Raw genomic sequence first — 15,626 nt, 5'->3', positions numbered from 1 at the left:
GCGCCCTCCCCGCGGCAGGGGGCGCTGTGGGGGCGCGGCGCCGGAAGGACCCGGCGCGACAGCGCGGCGCGTCCCGCGACCGGCCGCTGATGGCGGCGCCGCTGCCGCCGTGTGCCCGAGGCGCTCCCGCCGCTGCCTGAGACGCTCCCGCCGCTCCCGCGTCCGCCGCCATGACCGAGGAGCTGTACGAGAAGTTCCTGGCCCCCGAGGAGCCGTGCCCGCTGCTCTCGCACCAGCACCCGCCGCGGGGCGGCAGCTTGAGCCTGAGCGAGGAGGGCTGCCTGGACGTCAGCGATTTTGGCTGCCAGCTCTCCTCCTGCCACCGCACCGACCCGCTGCACCGTTTCCACTCCAACAGGTCTGCTCAGCGGGCGGGCCGGGTGATGCTGAGGGGCCGGGGCGGGCGGCGCGGCGGTCGCGGCGGGGTCAGGGCCGCCCCTGAGCAGGGCCGCGCATCCTTCCCGCGCTGCCCTGCCGGGGACGAGCCGGCCATGGCCGGGCTGCAGGTGCTCCGCGTGTCCGCCGCACGCCCTGCTGGGTTACCCTTCCCTTTGGCTTAGTCTGCGTTCGGCTCATCATGTTACAGTTGCCGGTGTGAGCTGGGTCAGTGTTTTAAGATGTGTCTTTTCATAGAATCATAGAATGGTTTGGGTTGGAAGGGACCCTAAAGGTAATCTAGTTCCAACTCCCCTGCTCTGGGCACTTCCACTAGGCTCAGGTTGCTCCAAGCCTCGTTCCGAGTTTCTTAATTTTTGAGATTTTGATAATTTTTGAGGGCTGTAGGCAGCTACAGAATGGTGTGTTTATAAGACTTAAAGGCAGGTCTTGCATGGATACCAGGCAGACCTTAAGAGATTCAGAATGAGTTAGGTGGCTTGGTGACTGCACTGACTTCTAAAGAAACATTTCCACCCCATGCTACTAATTAAGGGCAAATTATTCTGCCTGTAATTTGTAGAATAGTTCTATTCTAGAAGAGCAAATACAGCTCAACAAAGAAATTCCAGTTGTGCTCCTAAAATCAAAACCACTGTCCTGCTTTCCTAAGAACCTAATTCTGCTAATGCACAGTATTAAGCTTGAATATAGCAATAGCTTTTTTTGAGAATAATCTATGAGATTTCAGTCTCCAACATATATGTCTCCAGCATTCCTGTTCCAGACTTGCGAGATTCTTTTATGGGTTATTAGTATTTCTGCAACACAATTATGAAGAGTGAATTTATATGAAGTCTTGGAAATTGCACTTTAAAAGTGTCATTCATAAGGGCAAACTCTTAATTATACATTCTTAAATGATTCAGCATGAAGAGCCTTGATCAAACATGATACACTTCCATAATATAGTTCTTAAGTCATAAGACATGAGCAGTAAGATATATTCTTAGAATATCTGTAAATAAAAGTGTGATAGTCACCAAATTTGCATTTAATTAATTTTGTACATTTCTCTTTCTGTTGCCTTCTCAAGTGTGTTGCTCAGGTTTGCTCATTTTATGAGCCCAGGTTTGTAACCCAGGCATCTTGAGGGGCTGTTTCACTTCTCTGGAAAAGGACATGCCCTGTCTTGCCATTGCAGATGTGCAGCTCAATCTGTGGTGTTCACATAAGGCTTTCTATTTTTTAAAGTTAGGAGTAATTTTAATGTAGTTCCCATTTGTTGTTAATCCAGTTCACCCCAGGGAACACAGCAGGCCCCTTGGCTATGAGAAGGTGAGGGCTGACTGCCTGTACCTGGAGTACATGTGTAGTTTGTTGGTACTAGAGCCCACGTACCTCAGCCTTTGTTTTGATGTCTGGAAACTGTCCACTCTGTCTTTTCTTTCATCATTATTTCATGGATTCTGAAACTGTGTTCATGTCGAATAATGTGCTGTGTCACCACAGTCTTGTTCTGCTCATTACCAATGGATTACCCTGCCCACAAGAGTCTGTACCAGCAAAGCAGTGAACATCTATAAGGGATGCAGAAAGGGAGGCAGGGCAAGAACTCCTGAATCTGCTACAAGGAAAGTTTTGGAAATGTCTTTAACATTGGATAAATTCACATCTGGCCAAGCAGATGTGGAAATGAATCCATCACAAACATATTTAGCCAGCCTGTTATGCAGTTTAAATAATGAGATTGAGGACCAGCCTTTCTGGTGATAGAATTGCTCAGCTTTTGCAGTTGGATAGAAGAATGTTTTTGTAGTTAGCCAGGATGAAGTGGACAGGCTGATGGAACAGGAGGTGATTGTGTGGGCTTGTGTGGTGCATTTTAGAAGCCCTTTTCAAATTGTTTTGGCCATATTGCAGTGCTGTGCTGACTCATATTTGTCTCGACCTACTTTTCACCAATATGTAAAATAAATCCAGATATGGAGACTGATTTCATGAGCTTGTTACATTCTGGCTTACTCTCGTTAGAGTAAAAAATCTGTTCTGTGAAAATTGAGTTCTCAATGGCTTTCCTTTAGCAACAACTTCAACTAGCTTTGTAATGAAATAATGAGGTGAAAAAGGTGTTTAATTTTGGCATGCTAGCATTTTCACACAGGTCACTTCCCCATCTTGCACTGTCTCATTCCAATAGCATGTCCAATGTTTTTGACATTCAGAGTTGTGAATAATAGATCCATAATGTGTTTCCTTATTAAGCCTTAATGTGGAGGACTATCAACCTGAAATTTCTTTTGACTTCTATTTGTCCTGGAGTCAAATTGATTAACTTCTTTGTTCTGCTTATTCCAGTTTATGTGGAAGTTTAAATATCCCAATGCCTGGAAAATTTTATTTTTAGATCAGTGTGTTTTAAAAACCCAACCAGCAGCAAAAAAAGACAATTTCCATACTACAGGAGTCATAGCTCTGGGGTAGAAACTGATAATATATCAAAATAAAGGTGTAATTATACTAACTGTATATGGATTTTTGCCTTGATATTTTTAACATTGTGTCCCCTTTGGTGTTGTTTATGTACTTTTAAAAATATTTAAAAATAGAAAATTTACATAATTAGAACTTATTTCAATGAAGTCAATGTATAATATCACTAGCAAAGTGGAGATAGTTTAATGAGGCTTAAAGGAATTTCTTGGGACACATGATGCCAAGGTTTGCTGCTCTCTAATTGTGTTATCCTGTTTTGCAGGTGGAACTTGACATCTTGTGGGACGAGCGTGGCCAGCTCAGAGTGCAGCGAGGAGCTGTTCTCATCGGTGTCAGTGGGGGATCAGGATGATTGTTACTCACTCCTGGATGACCAGGAATTCACCTCTTTTGATTTGTTCCCCGAGGGCAGTGTTTGCAGTGATGTCTCCTCTTCTATCAGCACATACTGGGATTGGTCAGACAGCGAGTTTGAGTGGCAGGTAAGGTGGTTCCACTGGAAATGTAAAATTTTGTGGACTGTTGTGTGCTGGATTTAGCTGTAGTTGAAAAGTAATAGAATAAAATATCCTGAGTTGGAAGGGACCCACAAGAATCACTGAAGTCCAGCTCCTGGCCCTACACAGGACAAGCCCAGGAGTTACACTCTGTGTCTGACAGATTTTGCTCAAACACTCCTTGAACTCTTTCAGGTTTGGTGCTGTGACCACTGCCCTGGGGAGCCTGTTCCAGTGCCTAACCACCCTCTGGGGGGAAGAGCCTTTTCCTGATACCTAAGCTTAACTTCCCCTGACCTGGCATCCTGCTGTTCCCTTGTGTCCTGTCACTGGTAACCAGAAAGGAGAGATCAGTGCCTCCCCCTCCTCTTCCCCTCTTGAGGAAGCTGTAGACAGCTATGAAGTCTCTCCTTAGTCTCCTCTTCTTCTGAACAAACCAAGTGACCTCAGCACTTGTTTCTTTGTAACTACTGAACATAGGAGCACATATCTGAATCTTGAATAATAACAAAAATGTTTTGTTTCATTTTATTCCGACGTCCTTAATCAGGAGGAGAGACTGAAGGTCAGCTCTCCAAAGAAGGATGCTTACATATTATGGTCGTTTGGTTTTAGGAGCCATTGTCTGTTTCTTGTAGCCATGAGCTTTGACCCTTTGTACTGAGGATCTGCCCTGCTAATGAAATCTGTTTATAGATGTCTGGTCCTACTGAAGCTTTCTAGGTAAAGTGTAGAAACCCTTGCCATAGCTTTTTTCCATCCTTTTGTTTTTTCTATGCCAATAAGAGTAGAGAGCTCATTTTGTCTGACCAGAATGGGAAAAGTGTGAAGGTGAATCACATTCTTTTCCTGCACCTGTGCTGAATGCGGTCCTTGTTGGATATCTCTAGTTTGTGATAGTCTTCCCTGTTCAGCAGTTTTTCAAATGTGATATGCATTTTAAAATATATTGTAGACCTAAATTGACTTTTTATATTAAAGACTTAAATCAACTATGAACATATATATAACTTTGAAATAGGCAACATAGGGCTTCAGAATTTATTGGGGAATACTTTAGAATTTTGTCATAAATCTTGGTCAGAGCATGTAGAGAGTCTTTTAAGGACAGTGCAAGAATTGAAAACTGATTTCAAGACAGCTCAAATCCTGTTCCAGAAGATGCAAGTGAACTTGAGACATGTATTGAGATCAGCTTTGAATTTCTGACTGGTTTAGTCCAGCTGCTGGTCTCAATGTATGTTATATCACTGAAGTTACAAGTGTGTGTTTACAATGCAGTCTGTAGGAACAACTCATGTTGGATCCTAAAGATTCAGAGCTTCACTGACTTGTGAAATTTTAATTGCTTGATAAACTTGGCAATTGTTTTGAAAAGAAGCCATTTCCTATGCCTTAGTTAGCTGACAGTATGTTTGGTTGGTAACTAGCTTTTTTATTACTCTTTGTTTTTTAAAACAAGCTTTTCTTAAGAGACTTACTTGACTGGATTTACAGGATTTTGGAAAGACTTTTTTTATAGACTCTTTGGAGTCTTTTGGAAAGACTCTTTATGGTGTTATCTGGCAGAATCTGAGCACAAGTAATCCAACTGTCCCACTTTAACTGGAAGTGCATTCAGAAATCACATGTCAGTTGTATAAATGAAGCTAGCTGAAGTTCTCAGTTGCTTCCAGGCAAATGACAGTGACTTCAATTGAATTGTCTTGTGTAATATGGAGTTTGGTAGGAATTACAGACCTGCTTTAAAATTATCTTCCTTAAACTAGACTTATGCTCCAAAATGGGAGGTTTAATTTAGCTTTGGATTGTCATGGACAGTTTCCACTGATGGAGAAGAGAAATAGTTGAAATGTGACATCAGTCTGCTGTTTTCTTAACACAAGTTTTTAAAAAGAGGATTGATTAGTGCAGAATAGTGTGAATTGAGTTTGCTGCACTTGTTTGTAGGAAGATTTAAGGGAGTATTGCAGATTTATGAGTAATTACACAGAGTTTGTTAAAGTACAGAGATAATCAATGCTTTGCTAATTTGATGGTATGTTTTGAATTGTTAATAGTGTTAGAACGATTTACAATCTGCCTACTGTATTCTAAAGCTTTGTTCTTCCTCTTGCATGTTACAAGTTGCCTGGCAGCGACATTACAAGTGGGAGTGATGTGCTTTCTGATGTTATACCGAGTATTCCAAGCTCTCCCTGTCTGCTTCCCAAAAAGAAAAACAAGCATAGGAATCTTGATGAACTTCCATGGAGTGCAATGACAAATGATGAACAGGTGACTTTTTTCCTATGTGAGAACTGCAATGTACAGAAGAACTTCTAATTAAAAGATAAAACTTAAAAGCCATCCTGTTTGCTGTAGGTGTAAATGCAGACCTGTGCAGTATTTTAGTTTTGATTTTTTTGATTCTCAAAACTAAACCTTGTCCTTTGGATCTGTAGGAGGCAGTTTAATGCCTACTCAAGTTTTCACCCTGGGTTTTTAAGGATACTCAAGGCTACAATCATGATATTTGAGCATGTTTTATTCTGTTGGTTCTTTCTTTTTTCTGTCTCTCATTTAGAATCAATGATACTTCAAAATGACCTGCCTTTCTTTGGGTCCTAGGTTGAATATATTGAATATTTGAGTCGCAAAGTCAGTACAGAGATGGGCCTTCGAGAGCAACTTGATATTATTAAAATTATTGATCCTACTGCTCAGATCTCACCTACAGATAGTGAATTCATTATTGAATTGAACTGTCTCACAGATGAAAAACTGAAACAGGTGAGTTAAGGTTTGTACATTTGACTCCAGGGTTTCAGCATCTGATTGTATCTTGCAAAATCTTATGGACTTGTGATCAATTTTTATGCATAATCATTATATATAGAGACACTAGAGCACAATACTGTCAGTGATGGAAAATAGAGTTCAAAAGCATATTGTATGTACTAAACCTTTACAAAAAAGACTGGTTATATATTCTCACTATGTGTTAAGCCAGAGCTGGTGAGTGTGCAATGAGTTAGGTTGTGGACCTGGTGCTGCTTATGGCACTGTACTCCACTTCATGACCATCAGCTAGCTGAGAGTCTTCATTTACTTGCTGAATGTAAACTAGCATTTAAAACTCCAAAAGATTAGAATTCATTGGGGAAGACCATAAATTTCATGTAGAAAGGGATAGAGAATAAGGCATTTTAAAGATGTTACAAGATGCAAGTTATAACAAAGAAAGGTGCCTGGCTGATAGGGTAGATACATCCTACTGTCTTCTCAGTCATTGAATTATTGAGATGTGTTGTTGGGAAGAGATGCAGTGTCCAAACAAGCTGAACTCCTCAGTGTTGCACTGATAATGCTGAAGATAAAGTTGAAAATGGAAAACATTCACTGCTTTTATGGGCTTGGTCTGTTTCATATTTCAGGGATTTTGTAAGTATCTTCTTAAAGTAGAAAAGTGCTGCTTTATTTACACTCATTTTTGTTTGAGTATACCTAGCAAAATAAAGGGTTTTGATACATTAAGTAAACAACTTGGTTCACTTGAACTTGACTGATATTTCTGTTTGGTGTTAAAATAATAACATATTGTTACATAGTCACAAGTATGACAGGCAGAAGAAACAAGAACCCTCCAGCCTTTGCTACTTATTTTCCTTCCTTCCATGGTGACAGAAATGTTAACTCAGTTAAGTTCTCTGGGTGACTCCAGATTGCTTGGGCTTTAAGCAGCCACAGGAAAATGTTTTAAAAGCCTAACTGAGCTGACCCAATGCTTCATAATTATTAATAGGCAGACTGTGTTTTTTCCATGAAAAGGAGTATCTCAGTGGAGCATTTATCAAGCTATAGTAATTTTGCTGCCTCTGTTCTAAAGGTGAGAAACTATATCAAGGAACACGGACCTCGCCAGCGGTCTGCGAGGGAGAGCTGGAAGAGGAGCAGCTACAGCTGTGCGAGTACCAGTGGTGTGAGTGGTGCCAGTGCCAGCAGCAGCAGTGCCAGCATGGTCAGCTCAGCAAGCAGCAGCGGCTCCAGCGTTGCCAACTCCGCTTCAAACTCCAGTGCCAACATGAGTCGAGCACACAGTGACAGCAATTTGTCCACAAGTGCTGCAGAAAGAATCCGGGATTCAAAAGTAAAGTTTCTAGTTATGACATCTGTATTAATTAAGCTGTCTTAACTCGTGAAGCTTGCTCATGTGATCTTGCCTGGGGTTTTTGTCCTGAAGGAGCAGAGTAACGGAGTTATCTAGATAAACCGATGATCATAAGGAATTTAAATTTGTGCTCTTCCCATCACTTCTAATTGAAAGCCTGATGTTTGTATGTTGTAGATATTCTAACTCCTTTTGTTTAGGATAAGTTGAGTGGGCTTGAATAAGGCTTATGCATCTAACTTAAGAAAAAAATTGTTTAAGAATGATCACCCTAATCTAGGCATAATTTCTGGACAGTAGAGAGACCCTTGATTGTTTTTGTTTTTTTTTCTTCAACTAGAAGTTTCATCAGGCTTTTTGAATCTTCTTCAGTTTATTCTTTGAGCACGTCTCATGAGATTCCTTGGTGAGAAGGGATCTACTGAAGCATGTTTCATTTAAAGTAGTACTGTGGTACTCCTCCTGTCCCCGTAATTTTAATTTCAAGTGTGGAGGAGAGGAGCAGTTCTTTCTTGCTCTTCAACATCTTGGGTTTGTTTAATGTAAGACTAACATTTCTCCAGCAGTAAAGATTCCTCCAATCAAAGACTCGACTATGCACCATCACAGGGTAATGTTGTGCCTCATAATTCAGTTGTGATAAATTATCTTGATATTTTAATATCAGGTATGATTTTGGATGAATGTTTACACCACCTATGAGAATTCGTGTTTGTTATTTTTCAGAGCAGATGTTATTTTAGTGCTTAATTTATATTTGCCCGCTTCAGAGGTGTTTTTTCTAATTTACAGAAAAAAATCTTATATTTTGTCTCTTCTGTATTTTGACAGAAACGTTCCAAGCAACGGAAACTCCAGCAAAAGGCCTTACGGAAGAGACAGCTGAAAGAACAAAGACAAGCTCGTAAGGAAAGACTGAGTGGGTTATTTCTTAATGAAGAAGTGCTGTCTTTAAAAGTGACTGAGGAGGACCATGAAGGAGATGTGGATGTTTTAATGTGACAGGGGTGAATTTATCAGTGTTCTTTCTAAGCCTTAAATGTATTATCCTTATTGTTTACATATATTTCTTGACCAAATTTTGATTAGTGTTAACAATACAAACCAGATCTTTTCTCAAGTGTAATTTTGCTAAGAAGGTCTAAGTATTGATTAATTTCAGCTTTTTGAGACTAATTTTGCAACAAAGAATTCAGAAGCTTATCTATCTTCTGAAAAGCTGCTGAATAGATCTAATTTTAAGGAAATTTGAACTTGACTGACATGCTAACTTACTTGCACGTAAGTCTAGGGGTGCTTTTGGATGACACAAAGCATGCATTATTATGCTTCAGCTCTTTTGGTTTTTTTCAGCTTAGAGTTAGTATTACACTTGACTTGTTCTGTCTTCCTTTCCCATTAATAGGAAGATTGTTTAGCATGAGGAGAAATCTTTTGCTCTATGGGGCTTTCTTCAGCCTTGCTCTTGATTTGTACAAAATCAAAGTACAGTTGATACTTTTCTAAAAGTTGGGACTTAACTCAATCTACACAGAAAACAAGAAGCAGGACATCTAATGCAGAGAATCTGTAATACAAATACTGCCTGATAATGTAGTTCTTAGGAACCAACTAAAATTCTGAAAAAAACCTCAAAATAATTGCAGGCTAAGTCTTCAGAAGGTTATTTTGCTGCTCAATATCTTATGATTGTTACTAATGGTTCACCAGTACATCCCTAGTGAAAAGATTCCAATAAGAACATATTTATGCATTGAAAATACACTAATCTGCAATTAAGTTGTCTAGGACACTACTTAAAATAGTTAAAAACACTACTGGAAACAGAAGTGCAAACAAGTGGCACACAACTTCAGTGGTTTTCTTCCCCAGCAGCGTATCTAAATAGATTCATATTGTTGACGGGAGAACTTATTGCAGCTGTACTTTTTTAATTGTATGTGTAGCTGAGGTTGTCTGCTGTGTGGGTCGTTACATCATGACATGTATCAGAATTCTCCTTTTGTTGTCTATCAGCTTTTGAAATTTCTCATGATAAGAAAATTAGGTAAAATTGTGGCTTTCAGGTAGGGAAGTAATAGTAGTTTCAACCTTTTTCCTAATTCTGACAATCTTTAGGCTGATTTTAGTCTTTATCTTACTTTTATAGAGCTCCTTCCCCCCATGGCTGAGATAAAAATGATTGTTCTAAATTTTAATGTGAAATTTAAAACATTTTAAAAGTATTTTTGAGTTCTGAGTTTAGAAAATAATTTTTTATTATGTTAATGCTTCATTAATTTTACTGTTGAATTAAGGAGTTTGACAGTTCAGTGTTGCCACAAGTGTCTGTAATTGCAGGATATAGCCCAATCCTGCAGAATGCATGATTGGCTTTAGGACTACTGACATTAATGTTCCATGTCCTGCACAGACTTATTAGCCCTGACAGCTGAAGTATTTTCCTTTCAAAAGTGGCATTCCTTTTAGCCTCAAAATAAACTGACCAGTAAATTATCTGAACAGTGGCCTCTGAAAGGGTTTTGATAAGAAATAAATGAGGCCCATAGGCAAACTAGTATGTGTGAACTTACTGCTGCTCTACAACAGGTGCCCAGGCTTGGCCATGGACTGACTAAAAGCCAGGTAATGTCATTTTAAGCTCATGTTGGCCATCCCATATGGCCAGTTATTTGTGCACTAACCACAAGTGTCTCTTACCTGTCAGTATTTGCTTGTACTGTGCTGTTGCTAGTTGATGCCTCCCTCCTGTATAATCAATACTGAAAACTTCTTAACAGTATACACTTTACTGAGAATTTAGATTGACTTAAACCTAGAGCTTCTTTTGAATATCTTGTGTGAAAAATAAAATTTAATTGCTATCAATTTGGCTAATTTCAGGGTGCAGTTGTTAAACTCTTGCATGGTAATGGATGAATTCATCATGAAATACTTCACCATGTATACACTGTCACGGTTCAGTACAACCTTTATTTTCTGCAGTGACTTTGAAATGTGATTGAATTTTTTTTCTGCAGAAAAATGCACACTTAGTACTGTAGAGAATTGAAACTCTGAAGGGAATTGTAAGAAAGGTGCAATATCTGTGTGGTGGAGCGTGAAAGTGTGTCACTTTATTCTGTTTCAGCAGCTATTCAGAGTTTAAAATGCCTCAGGTTTTGTTGTGAAAAGACCCCATCATTTTGATGAGGTACAGTTCATTCTGGTCACTTGTCTACTAGATTCCAGAGATCATGAAGTGAGGGAAGATAGTATTTCCATCATAGTGTGAGCATGTAAGTATAAAGTATTCTAAGTGATTAGGTGGGTCCAGTTCCTCCTTTGTTACATTGGACGAAAAGGTCCTGGGTGCCAGAATACCTGCTTGTGCTGTGTTGTCTCCAGCAGGTACTTCAGTTATGTGTGTGACAGTTAAAATGATAGAAGAGAGTAGATTTCCAGGGATTCCATGCTAATAATTTATAGCTCTGTGATCTCATAGATCCAGGATGCTCATAAGAATGCAAAGAATACAAAACTCTGAATGTTCTGATAAGAATGCAGAATAACATCTTGATTACCTTGAATGTTCTTTGCCAAGTACCCAGAGATAAAATGTTGTCTTTTCCTGATCTCAGAGAATCAGGCCTGAAGTGACTGTGGGATTCAAGAGTTCTTACATACTTCTACACATCTGTTTTTTTTTTTCCTTTTGCTTTCTCATCCTCTGTAGTTCTAGTGGCACACTCATTTTATGGTGGGGGGGAGGTTTTTTGTCAGATTCATGTTTTTCCCTGCTTTATACTCAATGCTTACCCAGGAAGACCCCATCCCTGGAGGTACTTAAAAGAGATGTAAATGTGGCACTTAGAGACATGGTTTAGCGGTGGGCTTGGCAGTGTTAGATTTAGGGTTGGAGCTGATGATCTTAAAAGGACTTTTCCAATCTAAATCTATGAGTTTCTATGAAATACCCATGGTATTAGTCAAACAGTTGGAATGTCAGTGAAATTTGGTCTTGCTGATTTAAGTTTTGGCCATTGTGGCTACAGGTGCAACTACTGATGAACAAGAGTAACAGACCGCTAAAATAATGCATCCTTATTGTGTTTTTTTCTTAAAAAAATAAATCAAATCCCTGCTTTTTATTAATAGAGAAAAACTGTCAAGTTTAAAAGCAACATAGAGACACACAGGAAAAAGCTCATAGTTACATGGCTTCATGTACTGAAACTGTGTCTGTAGGAACTTTGTACCCACTGCAATGTGAATATAATCAATTTACACTCTGTAACAATAACAGTTTGCTTCCATGGTAACTTTTTCCCTAAAAAGGCTTAGAAGGAGCACTGAAAGTCTGATTGCAATAGGACTGTAAACAAGAGAGAACATTCTTTTCTAATATGATTTTTAAATATGAGGAAGAAAGCTGCCTGGCAAACTTGGCTGATTTTTGTGTATCTAATGTCATCTTTTGTTAAAATACCTTTTTTTTTTTTTAATCTGGGAAGCTGATAAAAAGATGGTTGCAATATGCTCAGTATGGGGTGCTTACTTGGAAGAGCAAGAAAAGTCTTTGCAAGACTTTCCTGGGCTCAAATTTTAGTTCTCATACTGTTGTTTGAAACCTGTGAAGATCATTCTCTGGGGAGAAAACAAATCGACCAACCTGCTTGAACTTTCTTCCATGCATTTACATCAGAGTGCATATACAATACAGAAAGATAAAATGGCAATATTTACTGTTCATCTGTGCTGAATGGCCTGAAGCCATTTCTTTTCTCCTAACACTCTTTCAGCTTTTAAATCAGTTGATGCATTGGTCTATAAATATTAATAAACCTGACTGTTTCGGGAGCTTTTAAAGTTCATTCATATATGCCAGATTTTCATGGCAAATGTTGTTAGATTTATTGGTTTAATGTTCTTAAGCTTACTGATCTTGCAGTTCTTGGGCACAGAAAAGTCAACAGTTCTCCATTTAAGGATTGCAAAGATTAATTTATTAATCTATCAAGGGCAAATCTTAGTAATATTAAAAGTTTGTCTATTTGGACTGTTAACTCTGGTGAGTCATATTTGCATTCTCTCTCATCTGGCTAACTTCAAAACATTTCCAAATGACAAATAAATTCTTCAATGTAAAAAAAAAAATTAATGTAATATTGAAGCCTTGAATATAGTTAATAACCAAAGCAAGGGGAAGGTGGGAGGGTTGATTTTTTTTTTTTTTTCTTTTTGGTTGGGGGGAGAGATGAGGGTATAGATTAGCGTATATGGTATTGCTTAAATTGAGGGTGTTCTTTTCCCAGGTTCTCTGCTAATTGTATTGCTAAAATGCACTTTTGTATAGAAAACTGTTCTCTGTACATTCTGTATCTACTTTACATAATGTTTATAGAGATTTTTCTGAAGTTGTGAAGGATTTACTGAAAGCTCTGATGCTGTTGAATTCAAGTTTTCATTGTATTTGAAAATAGTTATGTGCATATTGAAGTACAGGTTGGAATTAAAAATAATGATATAACAAAGATATTCTAATGACACTATGTAGTATCTTCTTCAGAGAAGGGGAGTTTGTATGCAGGACCTGCGGAGTCACTGTTCAGGCAGAAAATACAAATAAAGTGGCACATCTTAACTGTTCTTGATGGCAGAAAGCAAGCTGGTCCCCCCTTAACTAAAATCTGACAAGAATTGTTTCATAGGGAAGCAATTAATTGTTGTGAATTATACAACCCAAGGTCATGTACTTAAAGCTGTCCTTTGTTTTGATTCCTGTGCCAGAGGTATTTTTTATGTACGCTCAGCACCAGCAAGGACACAGCAGTGGCAGTGGCTTTGCCATTACCAGTCTTTGAATAGGCAAGTGTGAGGACACTTGCCAGCTTGTATAAATTTTGTCCCTGAACCAAATTTGTCTTCTGCAATACTGAAGTGTAATACTGCAAGAACTCCTTTTTTCCTCTTGGAATCCAATAAAAAAATCCTGAAAACCTGAGAAGAGGATAGCTGGCATAGGGATGTATTCCTCAGTGTGCAGAAAGTTTCCTGCAGTTTCTCAGGGATCTAAAACTGCCTTCTTTGTCCTGGCTATGGCTCATCAAACACTTCTGCGAGTTGGTTCTCATCAAACACTGACAGAAGTTAAAGTTGACCAAGTGTTGCTATCCCAGTTTCTGTAGATGTCAAGAGATGGAGAAGGACAGGGTGGAAAATGCTGCATATCACAGCAAGTCTTGTCGAACTGTGAAAGATCTTTGTTCTGAACAGAACTGTGGAAGCTCTTGCTCTTGTGGTGCTTTGCCTTCACCTGAGCAGCCTGCTTGTGCGTTTTTTCTGTTTTCACCCAAAGGTGAGTGACAGTGTAGAATGTTTTGCAACAAAAAACAAATTGAAATGTTTCCAAGGACCTTGACCCATTGGGATGTTTGCTTGTTGTAAGGGCTGACATTTCCTTGGATAGCACCCAGAAGCTACAGGGAAGCTGATGCTTATGCTTTCTGAATCCCAGGATCTTTCCCAGTCTGTCCTGTTGCAGCAGTTCATTATCAAGGTACCAGTTGCACGGGTGAGTCTGATCTGCTGGCAAACAGCTGCTTGTCACTGGGGTTACATGGGCACAACCAAAGATGGTCTGACTCTCTTATTAGCCCTCCTTAAGCATTTCTTCATTTCTCTCATATGTAGCCAGTATTACTGCATTGAGAAAGTCTCATTTGATGGCCAAACTCTATTTAGGCACAAGCTGAATGAAGATTTCCACACTGGCAAAACCAATTGATAAGCTTGCTTTACTTAATTGACAGGGAAAGGTGTCACTGGCTGCAGGCTTGCGGTCCTCAACCCACTCTTACTATACTGAACTGTAGACTCCATCCAAACATTTTCCAGTACAAAGCTAGTTGTAGTTTAGTTTCCTGAGATCCTTTGTATGTATTCCTAAAGATCCCGTGCCCTACTGGATAGAAAACATTTTTTTTACCTCATTCTAGAACATTCATCCATTGTAAATTGTTTCTCTAGTGCTGAAATCAAATTTAAATTTAAATCCAAGTCCACATTTCTGTTCTGAAATCTCATTTCATTCTCTTTCCTCCATGCTGCAGTGACTTACACCTGGCAGCATCACTGGTGTAAGAACTTATTTCTGATAATGGAAAACACATTCCTGAAACTAAAGCATGATAATTCATCGTGGCATTGGAATCTTTCTAATCCTACTTCAGTGGAAACAGCTGCTGTATTTCTACAAAGTTTCTCAAAGAAGGAGGATTTATTGCAGTAGCTGAAGCTGGAGTTTGACGCTGCTGTGCTGATTCTCCCGGCAGGTATCTCGGCCCGTCTGTTGTCACCAGGGGGAGCACTGTGGTCATTTACTGGATTTTAAACTACAGCTGCCACGTTGCTTTGCTACAAATGCTTTCCTTTATTCTGTTACGTCCTGTTAAAAGATGTTAGGGGGATGTGCTTTGCCTCTTACGCTGTTTTTGAAGTAGGGATCTGTCTGTTAAGGGTCAGCTTTACAATAATAACATTTCTGGTGACTGAGGGAAAAGTTACCTTCTTCTATTCATGGTGATTGCTAATTCTTGCCTGGTCCTGCTTATTGCAACTGAAAGGTGGAAGTACACTCCTGTTTAGTGTTAACTTTTCCATGCACTGTGTTGCTGTTTGAATTTCCTGGGTTTTGTTTTGAATCCAGACTTCCTCACTGGGGGCTGAGAATTTGGCAGTTGAAAATATTAGGTGATGATAGAAAACAAGCAGCCAGCTTGTAATGTGCTGAGTCTCATAATGTACATAGCTGTCTGTCCCTGGGAGGCAGTGCAGAAAAGCTGTAGCTTGACTAGCTTTTTTTTTTTTTTTAAATAATAACCTCTGAATGGGGCTTCCTTAGGAGTAGTGGAAAGTATTGCTTCAAAGGGAGCTGTTCTGTAGTGTCTCTTTTTCTCTCTTTGCTTGTCTGACAGTTATTGCTACCTTTCAAAAAGCTTACTAACACGTATAACTGCAGAGAACATGTGAGGAGTTCTCCCTGGAATCTTGGGTTTATTCTTGGAAGTTAAGCTTTTAATGGTTCTGTGCAGAACTAGGAAGGCTTTGAGCAGTTGTATGTGATTGCA

At 39.4% G+C, this 15,626-nt stretch overlaps 1 protein-coding gene across 1 annotated transcript; it reads left to right on the top strand.

Moving 5' to 3' along the window:
• The first annotated feature begins 79 nt into the window (after positions 1-79).
• Positions 80-10,390, top strand: FAM199X (family with sequence similarity 199, X-linked). Its single transcript, XM_069015270.1, has 6 exons — positions 80-358; positions 3,134-3,353; positions 5,496-5,645; positions 5,979-6,140; positions 7,237-7,497; positions 8,350-10,390. The coding sequence occupies exons 1-6, from the start codon at positions 171-173 to the stop codon at positions 8,518-8,520; spliced, it is 1,152 nt and encodes a 383-aa protein (XP_068871371.1). The 5' UTR covers positions 80-170; the 3' UTR covers positions 8,521-10,390.
• The last annotated feature ends 5,236 nt before the right edge of the window (positions 10,391-15,626 follow it).

The sequence above is a fragment of the Aphelocoma coerulescens genome, chromosome 4A (genome assembly GCF_041296385.1).
Source record: "Aphelocoma coerulescens isolate FSJ_1873_10779 chromosome 4A, UR_Acoe_1.0, whole genome shotgun sequence".
Classification (NCBI taxonomy): domain Eukaryota; kingdom Metazoa; phylum Chordata; class Aves; order Passeriformes; family Corvidae; genus Aphelocoma; species Aphelocoma coerulescens.
This window is presented reverse-complemented; position numbering and strand designations above follow the sequence as displayed.

What these genes read in the sequence shown, in the direction of transcription:
- FAM199X (XM_069015270.1), top strand. Translation starts at nt 171, where the DNA reads ATGACCGAGGAGCTGTACGAGAAGTTCCTGGCCCCCGAGGAGCCGTGC. An exon ending in CAGATGAAAAACTGAAACAG is followed by an intron (nt 6,141 to 7,236) that starts GTGAGTTAAGGT and finishes TCTGTTCTAAAG; the next exon opens with GTGAGAAACTATATCAAGGA. An exon ending in AAAGAATCCGGGATTCAAAA is followed by an intron (nt 7,498 to 8,349) that starts GTAAAGTTTCTA and finishes GTATTTTGACAG; the next exon opens with AAACGTTCCAAGCAACGGAA.